At 35.8% G+C, this 15,089-nt stretch overlaps 1 protein-coding gene across 1 annotated transcript in view; it reads right to left on the bottom strand.

The window, feature by feature from the left end:
- The window catches only part of TANC2 (tetratricopeptide repeat, ankyrin repeat and coiled-coil containing 2), a 525,040-nt gene that overhangs the window by 7,770 nt on the left and 502,181 nt on the right, over positions 1–15,089 (bottom strand). The window contains exons 20-25 of the mRNA XM_015831510.1: positions 14,391–14,514; positions 10,573–10,748; positions 9,169–9,301; positions 7,682–7,773; positions 3,130–3,276; positions 1,520–1,620 (exon numbers count right to left, since the gene is read on the bottom strand). Coding sequence (XP_015686996.1) covers positions 1,520–1,620; positions 3,130–3,276; positions 7,682–7,773; positions 9,169–9,301; positions 10,573–10,748; positions 14,391–14,514 — 773 coding nt within the window. The remainder of the gene's footprint in view (positions 1–1,519; positions 1,621–3,129; positions 3,277–7,681; positions 7,774–9,168; positions 9,302–10,572; positions 10,749–14,390; positions 14,515–15,089) is intronic.

Below are 15,089 nucleotides of genomic sequence, written 5' to 3' on the forward strand. Positions count from 1 at the left end.
TGTGTGTGTGTGTGTGTGTGTGTGTGTGTGTGTGTGTGTGTGTGTGTGTGTGTGTGTAAAAATGCTGTAAATTAAGAATGCTTTCAGAAATAGAAGGGTTAATACTTTCTTTTTATCAATTAACAAAATGGAAAGTAAATGAACAGAAGAGAAACCAAGTCAAATCAATATTTGGGGTGACCACCCTTTGCTTTCAAACCAGCATCAATTCTTACACTTGCACAAAGTCAAGGATTTTGTAGGACTAGAGTCAGGTATATGATTAACCAATTATACCAAACAGGGGTTAATGATATAGGAACACCATAGACATAGTGGATGGCCAAGGAAACTTAATGCAGCAGATGACAGACACATCATGCTCACTTCCCTTTGACATCGGAAGATGTCCAGCAGTGCCATCAGCACAGAATTAGTGGAAACCAGTGAGACCCAGGTATACTCATCTACTTCTACATTTAGATGAATTAAAATGTGAAATATTTGGCTGTAGCAGGAAGCAGTTTATTTGTCGAAGGGCTGGAAGGCATACAATGAGTGTCTATAGACAAGAGTGAAGCATGATGGAGATTCTTTGCAAGTTTGAGGCTGCATTTCTGCAAATGGAGTTGAAGATTTGGTCAGCATCAATGGTGTCCTCAGTGCTGAGATATACAGACAAATACTTATCAATCATGACATATCAGGTGTGTGATTGGTCCCAAATTTATTCTGCAGGAGGATAATGATCCCAAATATATAGCCAATGCCATTCAGAAATAACTTCATCATAAAGAAGAACAAGGAGTCCGGGAAGTGACTCTCCCACAGAGCCCTGATCCTAACATTATCAAGTCTATTTGGGATTACATGAAGAGACAGAAGGATCTGAGGCAGCCTACATCCTCAGAAGATATGTGGTTAGTTCTCCAAGATGTTTGGAACAACCTTGAAGAAACCTTGCTGAGTTCCTTCAGAAAATGTATGCAAGTGTACCTAGAAGAACTGATGCTGTTTTGAAGGCAAAGGGGGGGCACCCCAAATATTGATTTCATTTGGATTTTGTTAATTGATAAAAAATAAACTATTAACACTTCTATTTCTGAAAGCATTCTTAATTTACAGCATTTTTGCACAACTGCCTAAAACTTTTGCACAATACTATGTATATGTATATATCTTGATCCAACTGCTTTCAACTTTCTTACATAACAGGTAGCCTTATACTTAGAACAAGTTACCGATTAATCCACAAACTAATCCTCCATGCTGATGCATGTTATTATGGTATGAATAAAGATAATACTAGCAGAATGTTCTATAAGGACACTATGGCAAAATTTAAAAAAGCTGCTATAGCTGAAACTATGGAAGGTGCTCAGCTTGATGATAGACTATAACAACATCTGAATCTGTTATTTTCAGATATAATTATATTCTTCCTCAGGTATATTCTTGCTATTTGTTCCTTGTGTGGATCAGGACATTTTTAGGAGTGTATCACACCCAAACCTTCATTTCTCTCTGGCTCTCCTCTCACCTGCTGCTGCGTTTGGCCCTTGCTCTTGCATAGTAAGCTTCATAAGATTTCGGTTTCAGCTCCAGTGCTTTAGTAGCAAATTCCTCCGCCATTCCAAAATCCTGCCATTACAATAGGTGCGTAGATAAGTCATTGAAAAAACACACAGAGAGAATTTGGGAAAAATAAAATAAAATTGATAGATTGTTGTAAGTGGACTGAGTACTTTCTAACATTAACAAAATATTAGACAGCTGGTATCAAGAGATCCAACTTTTTTAGTTGTTAAGTTATCTGTTCCTAACTTGGGACTGTAAATGTTAAACCTGTTCTTTGGACATATGTCCAGTCCATGTATTATCATTTTTTCTGCCCTAGAAATAATAAAATCTACTTCAGTTATTTTTTTTTATTTGCAACTTTCTTAGTGCTTCAATACTAATAACTTGAAATAACTTCATACTGACCACTGACATGAACAAGTTGTGGAACAATATATATATTATAACCTATTTTGTTTTCTCCATATTCTTAGGGTTGGCTCACTTGAACTCACTCATGTGTTGAAGGAATTAGGTAAGAGGAACCTAGGGATATATTATATAATCTGGACATTAGCAGCAATTCCTAATAACAATTTATGATTATGTGAAGGATCCTAACTAGATACATTAAAGTTCTCTAGGTAGTTGTTCTATACTTGTGTGGCCAGTAGAATATAGAAGGGGAAGCATGGCAAAATAGGCAGAGTGGGCAAGCTTATGTTGTATAACCCTACCATTCAAACAATATGATTTTAAACCTTTTAAGTGACATTTCTCAGAATTAAAATCCCAAGAGTAAGGATAAACATAGATATATCTGAACTTTTTGTTGCACTACCATTAAAAAAGTTCCTCAACTTAGCTAGAATTAATGCCATCATTTTGATGATATGAGTAAACTCTGTATTATTAAGAGTGCTTTGGTGGATTGGCCCCCTGGCCCATATAATCCAGTGTCTGTTCTACCACAGCCAACCAAGTGTGCAAGGTTGCAACTGTAAAATTTGTTGTTGTTTTTAAGTTTGTTTAAAATCTAACCTGTTATATATATCTCAATCTCTAAGTCATTGTCATTTAATTTCTATCCTAAAAAGTTCTCCTTTTTCTCTCTCACAGTCATATTCCACTATATACTCACAAACACACATTTTATGTTGTTTTAAACATGAATGGCTTTTGAACAGCATAAAGACTCATATGCAAGGAGAGTGTAACCTATGCATCTTGAGATTGAGTCACTGTTTTAAGAGAAAGCAAGACTTTAGAAGGAAAAGACAATATTTTATATCCACCAGCATCCTTCAATTTCCATATACACTAAATATTTTTTAGAAAATGAAAGGAAGCCATTTTCATAAACTGATGAATTTTTAATTGCTTGAAATAAATCTTAAACTATTGCTTGGTTGTTTCAGAATTAGAAAACCCCAGTGCTCTGTGAAGGACAACCAAATTACAAAAAGGTGGAGGTTTTAAGGCCATTCTAGGAATATAGGTAAGAGTCTGGTTAGGAAGTGATTAGCAACAGGAAAGGAAGCTGGGAAAGGATCACATTCAGGAATAAGCTGTAAGAAGGAGGGCACTTACATTCATTTTCCTCCGACAGCGTGATAAGTTGAGAAGGAGTGACACCTTCAGTTCCCGAAACGTTTTTAGGTCCTCTCCAAACCCTTCTCGGGGGAATTTCTTCAAAGCATACTGATATCGTTGGGCAGCTTCTTTCACTTTCCCTTTCTAATAAAATGTCAAACAGTAAATGTACTATTCAGTTTTTTATCTGACGGTTGTAAGAGTTATAGATCAAGAAACTGAATGTGCCTGTAAAAGGGTCTAGAAATAAGCAAGGAATTTCAGTTATTCTTCTTAGAGAATAATTTTATCAACTTGTTGACCATTAATAGAAGCTCTCTTCTTACAAATAATTCAGATTCTTTTTCTGCATAACTTTATATTTCTTGCTGTTATTGGAGGATCAATTTGCTAAGAGATACTTTTTGTGGAATGATTAAACAGTGTACATATTAAGAAAATACTAGGTAAGGAAGTAAGGAAAGTAAGGAAAAATAAGCAGTAACTCCCAATAATTTTCATTATTTAACATATACTTCACTCTAACCAAAATCATATGCCTAACAGACATGTAAAGTTTGCTTAATAATCTCTTCTGGCCCATGGTTTAAGGTACAATGGATGTTGTCTTGTTATACAGTTTTTGATTATGAAATTTTCATTTGTTTTTCACAAAAAAGGTGAATTAATTAGTAGACAAATGGATTAGCAGAGAAAAAGCAACTACTATTATTTCTGTGAAGAAAATGTAATATCGGACACTTACCATGAAGAATATTTTTTGTTTGACGTGCTACATCTTCATACTGGACTATGATTTCCCTGTAGTTCAGAAATGGCAAGATTCCTTACCCAAGTTCTTTACCGAGTCATTTTCTTAATGAAACTTAATGAAAGTTCAATTCCAAAGGAAGGTTTTAAATAGAGAAAAGGGGGCCAGGTTTATAATAAAAGGACTAATGCAGTAGTGGGATTCAGCCAGTTCGCACCAGTTTGGCAGAACTGGTAGCTAATTTTTTGTTGCCCAGGCCCAGAATGGGCTTCTGGGAGTGGCATCCACATAGAGAACCAGTTGTTCACATATTTGAATCCCACCACTGGACTAATATATGACTACAGGTATTATAACTTTGTTTAGCAACTGTTTAAAGTTATGATGGTGCTGAAAAAAGTGACTTACGATTTGTCCTTGCACTTAAGACCACTGCAGTATCTCCGCAGCTACAAGATTGAGATTCAGCCAGCATGTAGTTACAATTGCAGCAACCCAGGGACATATGATTCACGACCTTCCTAACCAATTTCTGGCAAGCAAACTCAATGGGGGAAACCTGTATTTTGCTTAATGACCACGTGATTAACTTAATGATCATGGGGAAAAAAGGTCATAAAATCAGGTGTGATCATGTGATAGTTTACTTAATGACTGGATCACTTAGCAACACAAGTTCCAGTCCTAAGTTGAGGACAACCTGTGGTGGTGAAGCAAATCTCTTTGAATTACTTGTAGTACATTACTGAACCGTGAGTTAGCTAACATGACTAAGTAAGTAGGATAGGTTGGTTCTCCTAAGAAAATGAAACATCAGTCATGCTAATGAGAAATACTAGGACAGAAAGAAGGTAAGTTGAATTCCTTATGAGTTTTGGGGAAAATTTCAATAATGAGAAATTATTTTTTTAAACATGAAAATGGTTAGGGAAATGCTATAGTAGAACAATGGGAAATACAGAAGAAGCTACCGTAAGTAAGCAAGTCACAAGGATTTAAGACAAAAGCATTATGAATAAAGATAGAGAGTAAGATTTTGCTAAACTCTTCCCTGATGATTGTGGTAGGCAATCTAAAAGCTTTATCTAGATCAGGGGTGTTAAACTGCCGGCCCACGGGCCAGACGCGTCACAACAAATCAGTGCCCACTCCATTGCTGGCAATTGGGAAAAAGCTCCGATATGTCACGCGAGGTCATGTGACATCGCGAGTTTCACATATCTGATCTAGATGTTTTCTTTATAGCATTCTAGAACAGGCTTGATAGCATCTTCTTAAACTGTGTTTTCTGGACTCTCTTCCAATTTTAAAAATTACAGAGAAGCCCAAAAGAGCTTTCATTTGTATGAATTATATTTATCAATATTCACCATATTAAAAATTAAAATTGATGCATTCAATAAAATGTTTTATTCAATCATGTAAAAATAACAATATTAAATCCATTAGAAATTAACATAAATACAATATTTTTTATGAAAACCCTACATTTTTAACAAATAAGAAATAATATGTTGTAATATAAAAGTTGTACACTTTCTATGAGATTTTTATTTTCCTTGTACTCTTGTTTGTTTTACTGAGGTTCAGTGTATTTTTTAATCATTTTTGCAGTCACCTGAAGTGAAGGATTTTACCCACAGCTTCCAAATGGCCAAATAAACTATGGGCTATTTAATCCTGTTGGGTAAAACTCTTATACTTTAGGCAACTGCAAAAACCTTAAAACAGTATGCTACTAGAGTTCTTTTTTCTCCAAAGAACATGGAGAAAAGCAGAAAGCTTTGGGGGGAAAATAGTAATTAAAAAATAATTCATAGTAAAAGCAGTTTTAAAAAGAATTAGAGATCCTGAAATAAAATATGACAATAGGTTTTATATTGTTTCAAAATAGCTGAATGATTTTAGAGGACACTGATTGGCACTAATGGAGAAATGGCCTAAAAACAGAAATAATTATAGAATGATTCAAATTTTCACAACTGTTATTACAATAGGACAGCAAACAGCCTAAATTCATTCATCCCACTTCAGTTTGACTCTTCTTAATGTAAATGATGGTTTCTGTTTTTCTCCTAAGGACTATAAATATGATTAAAGATTTACCCTGCCCTGGCAATAAAAAATCAGTGATAATCAGATTTTCTTATAAGCAGGGCTTTTTAAGAGCCTCTTTTCCACCGCCTTGAGTTTGGACTGGTGCGGGAGTAGTTTGGGATCCTGGCGGGGAAATCTCTTGTCCTTACGTTCATTTTAAACCCTCCCCGATAAAGGCCACACCCTCCCCGATAAAGGCCACGCCGGCCGGGCCTTTTTCCACGGCCTTGCGCCAAGGCGGCGCAAGGCCGACTTTTTTTCGGGACCTTATAAGTAATGTTTGTCAACTAGCTTCAAATAATGATTACGATGGGAATCTGGTTTATTTAATTATAAAGACTATTTACTAAATTACAGGTTTAAATAACATAATAAAACATCTAATGAACACCATTTTTTTAAAAAGGGGGAATGGAAGTAAATTGATTAAGAATTCTATACTGAAAATATATTCGGTGTAATTTAGAAGCCAATTTATCCCATAAGGGAGAGTGTTCTCTAATATGGAAGCCACAATTGAAAAGTGTCTCTTCTTTAATCCTCACCAGGAAGCATCTTGTCAAAAGGAGAAATCAGAAGATGGCAGCAATAAAATCTGCAGAAATGGAGCAACATTCTTAGGCAATTGGGAGGATGTAATTATTGAGACACTCCAGTCTAACAGGATTTAAAGGACAAAATCAGAAACTTGATCATAGAAACAAACTAGGAATGAGTCAGACTGAGATCAAATTCATAGAATATGGTCTGTCTTGCAAGTGAAAATAAGATTCTCACAGTGACGTTTCAGGCTAACTGAGGTTTCTACAAGCAGGTCCACACAATGTACAGTACAATAATCCAGTCTGAAAATTATAAAACGATGAATGATTATAGCATCAATTTTTCCCAGGAAAAGAACTCAAGAAAATTTTAGCCATAGTTGTTTATGGCTTATAAAGAAGGAAAAGTGAGAAATTAAAATTAACAGAGAGAATTTCACAGTCTGATCTTTATTTAATTTCACAGTCTGATCTTTATTTAATTATGGTTAGATATGAAGTATCATGTCTATGCATGACTTCAGCCTGAACTGTATAGAACTTGGGTTGAATTTTATTTTATTTTTTTCATAAATAAAATATATGTCTATCTTAAATTTCAGAATAAAGAAAACTATCTGAGCCTCAGAGAGCTATTTCTGATATTAGAGAATATAAAGACTCTCTTTTGCTCAGATTGGCCAATTTATCACAGGGCAGATGTCATAGATACTATGAAAAATTAAAAGACCCTGTGCATTTTATCAAAGAATGTATTTTGTCCCACTGGTCACAGAAAATAGTATGTGTCATCAAATCTGCAAATATAGTATTTAACTTAGTGTTGGAAACATGCGGAAGAGGCCTTCATCCTGCAGTGGACAGACAGTGGCTAAAATAATGATGATAATGAGTTTTAACTATATGAATGCCTTAAATACATAAACTTGCATATACTACTCTAAATTTAGGCTTTGAATATATCTTTTTAGCTTTGGAATTAGGGAATTGTAATTTATTTAACAATTCAAAATATTGCCAGAACTGCTTACATTATGAATTAAAATTTCTGAAAATTTCTGATATATATTTTCATTGTTCTATAAACATAGAATGATAAATGTTTCTTTTTAATACAAAAGCTAAATTATTAAATATAAAAATACAGTTTCCATCTTACCTTGTAAAACATGTCTCCCTCCTCCATCAACTTGCTCAACAGGATGACCATGATGTCTGGTTTGGAAGTGGCCATTGCCCATGTTGCTGGACCTGCAGTGTACAGGATGCATGATGGGTAAAAACTCATACAATGCAAAAGGTGGCAGTGGAGGAAAGCTAAAATGGGAAAACATCCTGGGCAGATAATTTCTGATGGAGAGAACAACTTGATACAGTCAACTCAACAAGCAACTTTATCCCAGAAAAAAAAGTTGGGTTTTATATGTAAGTGAATAAAATATATACTTTGCAATACTATAATTAAATTAATTTTAAAACAAGTCATAAATACTTGAGTCATTTCTGAAGAGAGAATATTCACTTAGTGGCATTACCAAGAAAACATTCTAGAAAAATGAATAAGAAGAACAAGTCTAATATTAAATCGAATTAAAATTAAATATCTATATCATTGTACATAAATTAATTGATGTGCAATACAAAATCTAATACAGATATACCTGAAATTTTCTGCGTCAATATTTGTGGTCACCATGTGAAAATCTTTTAAAATCTCAGTGTTTCTGAAAAAAATCAATTCAAACTAAATTCTTATCTGTGAAAGTGCATTCTCCTGATGCAGTTCAAAAGTCCAGTTCTGCACTGTCTTATGTTGGATTTCAAAAACAAAAATAATAAACAAACAAATCATTTCAGAATGAGTTTTTCACTCAGTAAATTATCAGCTTCTGAAGCTCTTATCATCATAGAAAATCATTTCAGAAGATTCAATGAAAACAAATTTGTAGTGTTTTACATATTTTGCAGCATTTTATAAGTGAATTTAGTCTTGAGTTCAAGTTATTCTCTGCAGCAGTAAGAAAAAATAATTATTTGAAGATGAGAAAAATTAAAAGTGGGGAATAGAACACAGGCAGGCAAAACTGTAGAAGAGAAAAGGCAGAGCTGTTAGACCACCAAGTTTGATGATGACAGCAGTAAAATATACCTCGTGGGCGACTTGGTAGTGTCTGACAGCCTTTGGGGGAAGGTGGGGAGGAGGAAGATAGGAGGAAAAAACAAAGTTGTAGGAGAGGGAGAAAAAATGGATGAAGGTGAATTTTAAAAAAGGAAAAAGCAGCAGTGAGAGGCAGGCAGCAAAGCAGCAGCAAATTTTGTGATGCAAGAATTAAGAGACAAAAGCATATGCAGATAATGCTCAAATATAGAAACATCTACAGAGCAAGGTAGGCAGCATACCAGCATAACACAGCTATTTAGATTTTCATTTTTAGATGAGGAACCAATTATGAATTGCTTTCTTTAGTTTGTAAGAGCTAAATAAATAATAAATAATAATAAATCACCACTGCAATCATCACATATGGAAATGCTGAGCATTTGCATATTGAAACTGTGTATGCCTATATCACAGGAGTATACTGTACTGTGTTTTTATATCCAACAAAGATATGAAAGACATTATTCCCTTTGTGTCCTCCCTACCTATCTTGGCTCCTTTCTTCAAGAGAGTAACTACAACAGAGGTATTGCGACAGCCCACTGCCCTATCAAGGGGGCGCATCCCACTGTAATCCACATGCTCAATCATGGCACCATGATCCACCAGGAACTGAACCTATAAATAAACAAACAACTGAGTCAGCATCATTCTGAAACAATCAATATTATTATGTGATTAAGCTGAGGTTTCAGATTCATAGAATGCTGGTTATCGTCTTTAAAGCCCTATACCATGTTTTCCCCAAAATAAGACCCGGGCTTATTTATTTATTTTTGCCTCCAAAAGAGGTCTAATTTTCAGGGGGTATCTTTTCTACTCACCTCGCGATGGCAGCACCAATACCCTCCCCCCCAGCCATCCTACTTCTTCTGTAGCTGAAGGAGTGGCTTCATTCTGCAGCTGAGAATGGAGCTCTGGCCTGCATTTCGCAGTCAGAGGCCTTTCCAGAAGGCCTCTGCAGCCGAGAACCGAGCTACGGATTCAATCCATAGCTTGGTACTTGGCTGCAGATGCCTTCTGGAAAGGTCTCTGCGAAATGCAAGCTGGAGCTCCATTCTCAGCTGCAAAATGAAGCTGCTTCTTCGGCCGCAGAAGAAGTGGACCAGGGAGGCAAGTGTCATCCATGGGAGGCTTGGCTGCAATGGTAAGCTCCACTTCCCCACCCTAGCTTGATTTTTAGGCATCCATCTCGCCCCAAAACTAGGGCTTATTTTGGGGGTAGGTATTACTTTTAGGGAAACATGGTATGCTGCTTTTATCATTTTGTATTGTAAGCTATATTTCTAAATATAGGTTTAACTATATCACTAGGATTGATGCCTCTTTTGAGATCAATTGGAGGAGTATGACAAGCCAGACCAATTTGTCAGACTGGCCAACCTGTTGCACAAAAATCCCAAATGGTGTAGAAAGCTGGCATTTAAAATATACTTGGAAGTATTGCAGGAATCACCAAGGCTTATTGCTGACAATAACATTTAAAGGGCATATAAGCTTTCAATACTGACAATTTCTGTGGTCTGAGAAGACAGTTAGAAACACAATTAACTCTATATATTAAATCAAATATGAAAGATTGACAAAGGTATCATAGGTTTCAATTCCCATTACATTTTATAAGATGCAGCTGAAAGTATTGGATTACATAGTCCATTTTTTTCATACTATGAATTACGGAATGAAGAACGGTGGATGCCATTTACTTCCAGTTTCAGTTTATTTTACTGCAAACTGAGATTATTTGAGGGAAAGTGGAGAGGTACCAATATTTTGGCAGTGTCTGTATGTCATATGAATCAGTGGCTGTGATAAAGAAATGAAATAAATTATTTTCTCTTATAGAATAATAAATAAATAAGCAAACAATAAAAATAATAAAAACTTACCACCTCTGCATCTCCATAAAAAGCTGCTAAATCCAATGGAGTACGTCCATTTTTGTCAGCGTGATCTGTAGCAGCTCCACTCTCTACCAAAGCTCGCACTACTGAAAGATGGCCTTTTAAGCAAGCCCAGCTAAGAGCAGTTAGTCCTTCTTTGTCCATTAAGGAAATTGAGGAGCCTGAAGGAAAAAAGCAAACCTGCTTATGTGCTTGTACAAGCTAAAATGATCTACACTTCATTCTTGTAGCAATCTTTCATAAAGATTTGGTCTTATAATGATTTAGGAATGCATGTATCTCATTTACAAGAAATACTGCTTATATTAGCTTGATAGATACTTTAGAGAGAAAAAAATGTCACCTAATAGCTTGTTGCCCTTGGAGTGGCTTGTAGAGTATTTTATGGTCAGAAAATGGCTTCTCAACTTTTTTACTGCATATTGGAACAAAATTCTGGTAACATTCTTCTGAATTTTTGTTCATTCCTTAAGAATGAGACAAATTAATCTGTTTGATAAGTCCTCCTATCTAATCTTAAATTTTCCAGAAACATCTTAGTTAAGTCATTCTTGCATTAAAACAAAAAACAAAATGAGCCTGCTGGGTAAAAGAAAAGAATATAATCATTTAACAAGACATAGGGACTAAGAGATCAAAAAAGAGATACAAAACATATTGTCCCACAAATGATAACTTTCCCCCTCTGAATAAGAGCGTCAACTGGGCAACTCATGAACAAGGAAGCCTTTAGCAGCTAAGGTTGCATAATCCCTTATGGTTCACCAGTCTTTCTCTGCATCCCAAATCTTGCCAACTCTCCTTTATTCCAGCATATAATGTCATCTTGCTCCCCACAAGAAAATGTTGATGTATGTATAATTGCATATTTGCTTAGCCTAATATTTTTTTCTACTTATGAGATTATCAGGACAGACGCAGAAATCTGGGATCCAATTCATCTATTGACTTCCTTGTTGCCCAAAAGAATTTTTGCCCAGGTTGCTCAATTGGTCACTCAGTGTGTATTGAAATGCCCCTCTTGCTGGCATTGATGACTTCAACCTTTATGCTGTAGAGTGTGGGTTGGGAAGAACTAAAGATTTCATGGCCACCATGATTATATGGATTTGTTCCAGGAAACTCCAGGCAAGACATACTTAAATGATTATACTTAGACCTTATTTGTGCCTTGGAGCCAATATATTATCATCTAGATATGGATAACATTATAGCTAGCTCTGTGCCATGATTATATAATTTCCCAATCCTGATAATAATAGTTTATTTAATTTATAGGGCCACTTAATTGAAATGACTCAAGGCTGATGAGATTGACTGCTGCTCATGACCTTTGTGAGGTAAACTGATAAATTATAAAGGCCGATCTCAGGTACCTTATGAATTCTATTCTGGAAATGATTCTGGTGAGAGTCTCAATGATTTTATACATAATTGTATTTTCTAAACAACCTGAACTTATGAGAAATTGCTTCTGAGTGCCTTCCCTCTGTATACTGATTTGAATGGCTGCTTTGCATATTGCAGACTTTAGAAAGATGAAACAACAAAAGCAACACTTGGAATGCTGGTGTAGAAACATGAGAAATGAAAATGGGGCAAGTTCAAATCTGAGTCTATATCATGGCAATAAAACAGATTTAGTACATTTTTCCTCTTATTGCATCAATGGACTGCTGGTTCAATGGTCTTAGCTACCCTCTCTGAGGAGAAATCATGTGTAGCTTTTGTTGGCACAGGTCTTTGCTGATAAAAGTAACTCAAATTACCAATCTCTTGACTCTTGGAGGGAGTGGAGTTCATATAATGACTGGAACAGCATCATGCTGTATTACCTGGAATTTATTTTTGCTGTGGAGTTCAAGGAAGCAGGGTTGTCTCTGGTATTCCTTGGCTACCTGAGGCTTGAATTCATACAGTATTTTTCCTGTTTTTTGAGGGTAGATGGAGTGTGTGTTTGTGTATGTATATACTATGGGCTGGTGATTATCAATGCTTTGCTTTAGGAAAGGACATTTCCTACACATTTAAAAGAGGCCCTTCCCAGAATTCAGCTATTCTTGGAAATTATTGCTGTCTCGTTTGTAGACAAGAAAAAGATGCCATGTGTGCCTAAAACTACTTTTATTAAGAATGGCTATAGTCCCAGAATGTTGCAAGTCAGAATATGCTTCTCTTTCTCCTTCCTTTTTTATCTTTGAATGAATTCATATTTGTCTAAGACATTTTCATACTGTTCTCCCTCATCTAGGCTTGAATGATGTTTACTTCCTTGTCGCCTTAATAATAGATCCTCCCTCTCTCCATTAAGGTAATCTGCTTTATTGTCTGCAGTTATTCAGACCAGGTTCACTGGTCAGCTAACAGCATACTAGAAGGAATGGGTTATCTTTTCGGTCATAATTCAAGCTTGGGGATGCACTTTGTCTTGGCATCCATTTATTTCTCCATTTTAAAATAATTATATACTGCCATCTCCATAATTAGATTACTATCATCTTGTCCTGAGCAAAAAATCTATGAGTGGGGCTGCACATTAATTGGGAGAACCCCATGTTTGTTCTGGAATTTTGGACTACTCCTAAGAGAATGGCTGGCATATGTCCTCTAGACACCTATCAATTAAATCATTCAAACATCCAGGATTTGGGGAAATAAGCAGACCAGAATGTGTGTGTGTGTCTGTGGGGGAGCAGCACACGTGATCTCCCCATGTTCTTATGGTTACTAATCTATCTTTCAACATACTTCCTTCCTCTGTCCACTACCCTTGAAATCCTATTATTTATTTCCTATCAAACTTTTCCTTAAGTGTCAGACATCTCAGAAAGATACTGCAAAAGAATAGAAACTAATAGCCTCTCTCTAAACTCATCCTTAATTACACCATACTAAGTTGTACATTTTCTATATCAGAATTTTCAGAACAAACATGCTCCAGGTCCACTCTCTGAAATAATATCACTTATATTCAGGAAGTGTGCCTTCTATATCATGGGACCTCCCATATAGAACTGCCTCCCCTCTGAGATCTGGAAGTCTGGTTGGGCTTCTGGAAGGCTTTCAAGATAGAGGCTCTTTTTCTCAAGGGGACATAATATTAGTTGATCTTGTATGTTTGTTTTGTTTTTATTCTGTTAACAGTTCTGTGAAGTGCTTAAGCTATTTTTAATTAGATATTACCTTGCAGCTATTAGATAGTGCAGGTTTTTTTTGGGGGGGGGGGAGGGAGTAAGCTGCCCAGAGTTACCTGATTAAGATGGGTGCCATATAAATTAGAAAGAAACAAAAATGGATAGAGAGAGATCTTTATCCCACATAAGACAAAGTGCGTTTTTACATCCTTTCTTGTAAAATCTAAGACTGGTAAGCCACTCTGTTTCTCTGTAGGACAGAGAAACTTTTGATACAAATTATTACTGATACTCTAACTCCCTGGATAACAATTCTCTCAGGGTGATCTACATTTGGAGTAGTATGTGATTACAAAAATAAATATAAGAGTGGTTTCTACATAGATGCAGTGGGTAGGTGGGGTTCTGTAAAACACACGTATGTGTTGTAAATTAAAATAAATTGTTGAAAAGTTGTTTTAAAAAATATCCAAAACATTTCCCAAACATATAAATATTGGCTGAAAATAAGGCAGTTCCCAACTATAATGAAAATGTATTGATCTTGAAATAAACACTTCTGGCCTCATATCTCTGTTCTGTTGCACATGAATATTGTAGAACAGAATCAAAGAAGATGTACGCATTCTGGAAGATTTGGCCTTAATCTTACAATTTTTCAACACTAACCTTGTCCCAATAAGAACTCCACAGTGCCCAAATGCCCCTCTGAAGCTGCCATCATTAGAGGAGTCCGACCTTGTTTATCTGCCATATTAACATCTGCACCATGGGTGAGCAAGAGGTCGACAATCTGAAAACACATAAAGAATGCACTGGGTACAAACCATCTACATAAATATAATGTCAGAAGTATCATGGATTCTTCTGCTAAGAATGACAATCTTTTGATGGCTGTTGGCTGCAATTAGCTTTTTTTTGGGGGGGAGAGGAATCCCAGGCAGGGCAATGGTAACAACAAAAAATCTATGGGATATATCCCATCTCATTCTCACAAGATACCTTTTGTTCTGTGACCCAAAAATACATTAAATGCCCCTTAACAGAAACACAAAAAGACTAAACAATTCAAAATAAATTTTAAGATGGCAGTTACTAAGAGCTACCAGCATCTACAGCACAGAGTCCAAGCTTCTTCCTAATTGTAAAAGGATGTATTCTAAGTAGTTAAGTACAAGAATTCAGCAGAAGAGCAAATTTTTGTGTGGGCTATTCCTAGAGAGTGAGCCCAGAGATTTATAAATATTTAATGCTTTTGTAATTATTGTGGCATATTGCTGAATATAGAAATTCCTATGATAGATCTTCAGGTTTAATTTAAATATCTTTTTATTGGCTGGATTCTCCTGACATCCCACCCCACAACCC

This window comes from Protobothrops mucrosquamatus, unplaced genomic scaffold, assembly GCF_001527695.2.
Source record: "Protobothrops mucrosquamatus isolate PMUCROS unplaced genomic scaffold, P.Mucros_1.0 scaffold_257, whole genome shotgun sequence".
Classification (NCBI taxonomy): domain Eukaryota; kingdom Metazoa; phylum Chordata; class Lepidosauria; order Squamata; family Viperidae; genus Protobothrops; species Protobothrops mucrosquamatus.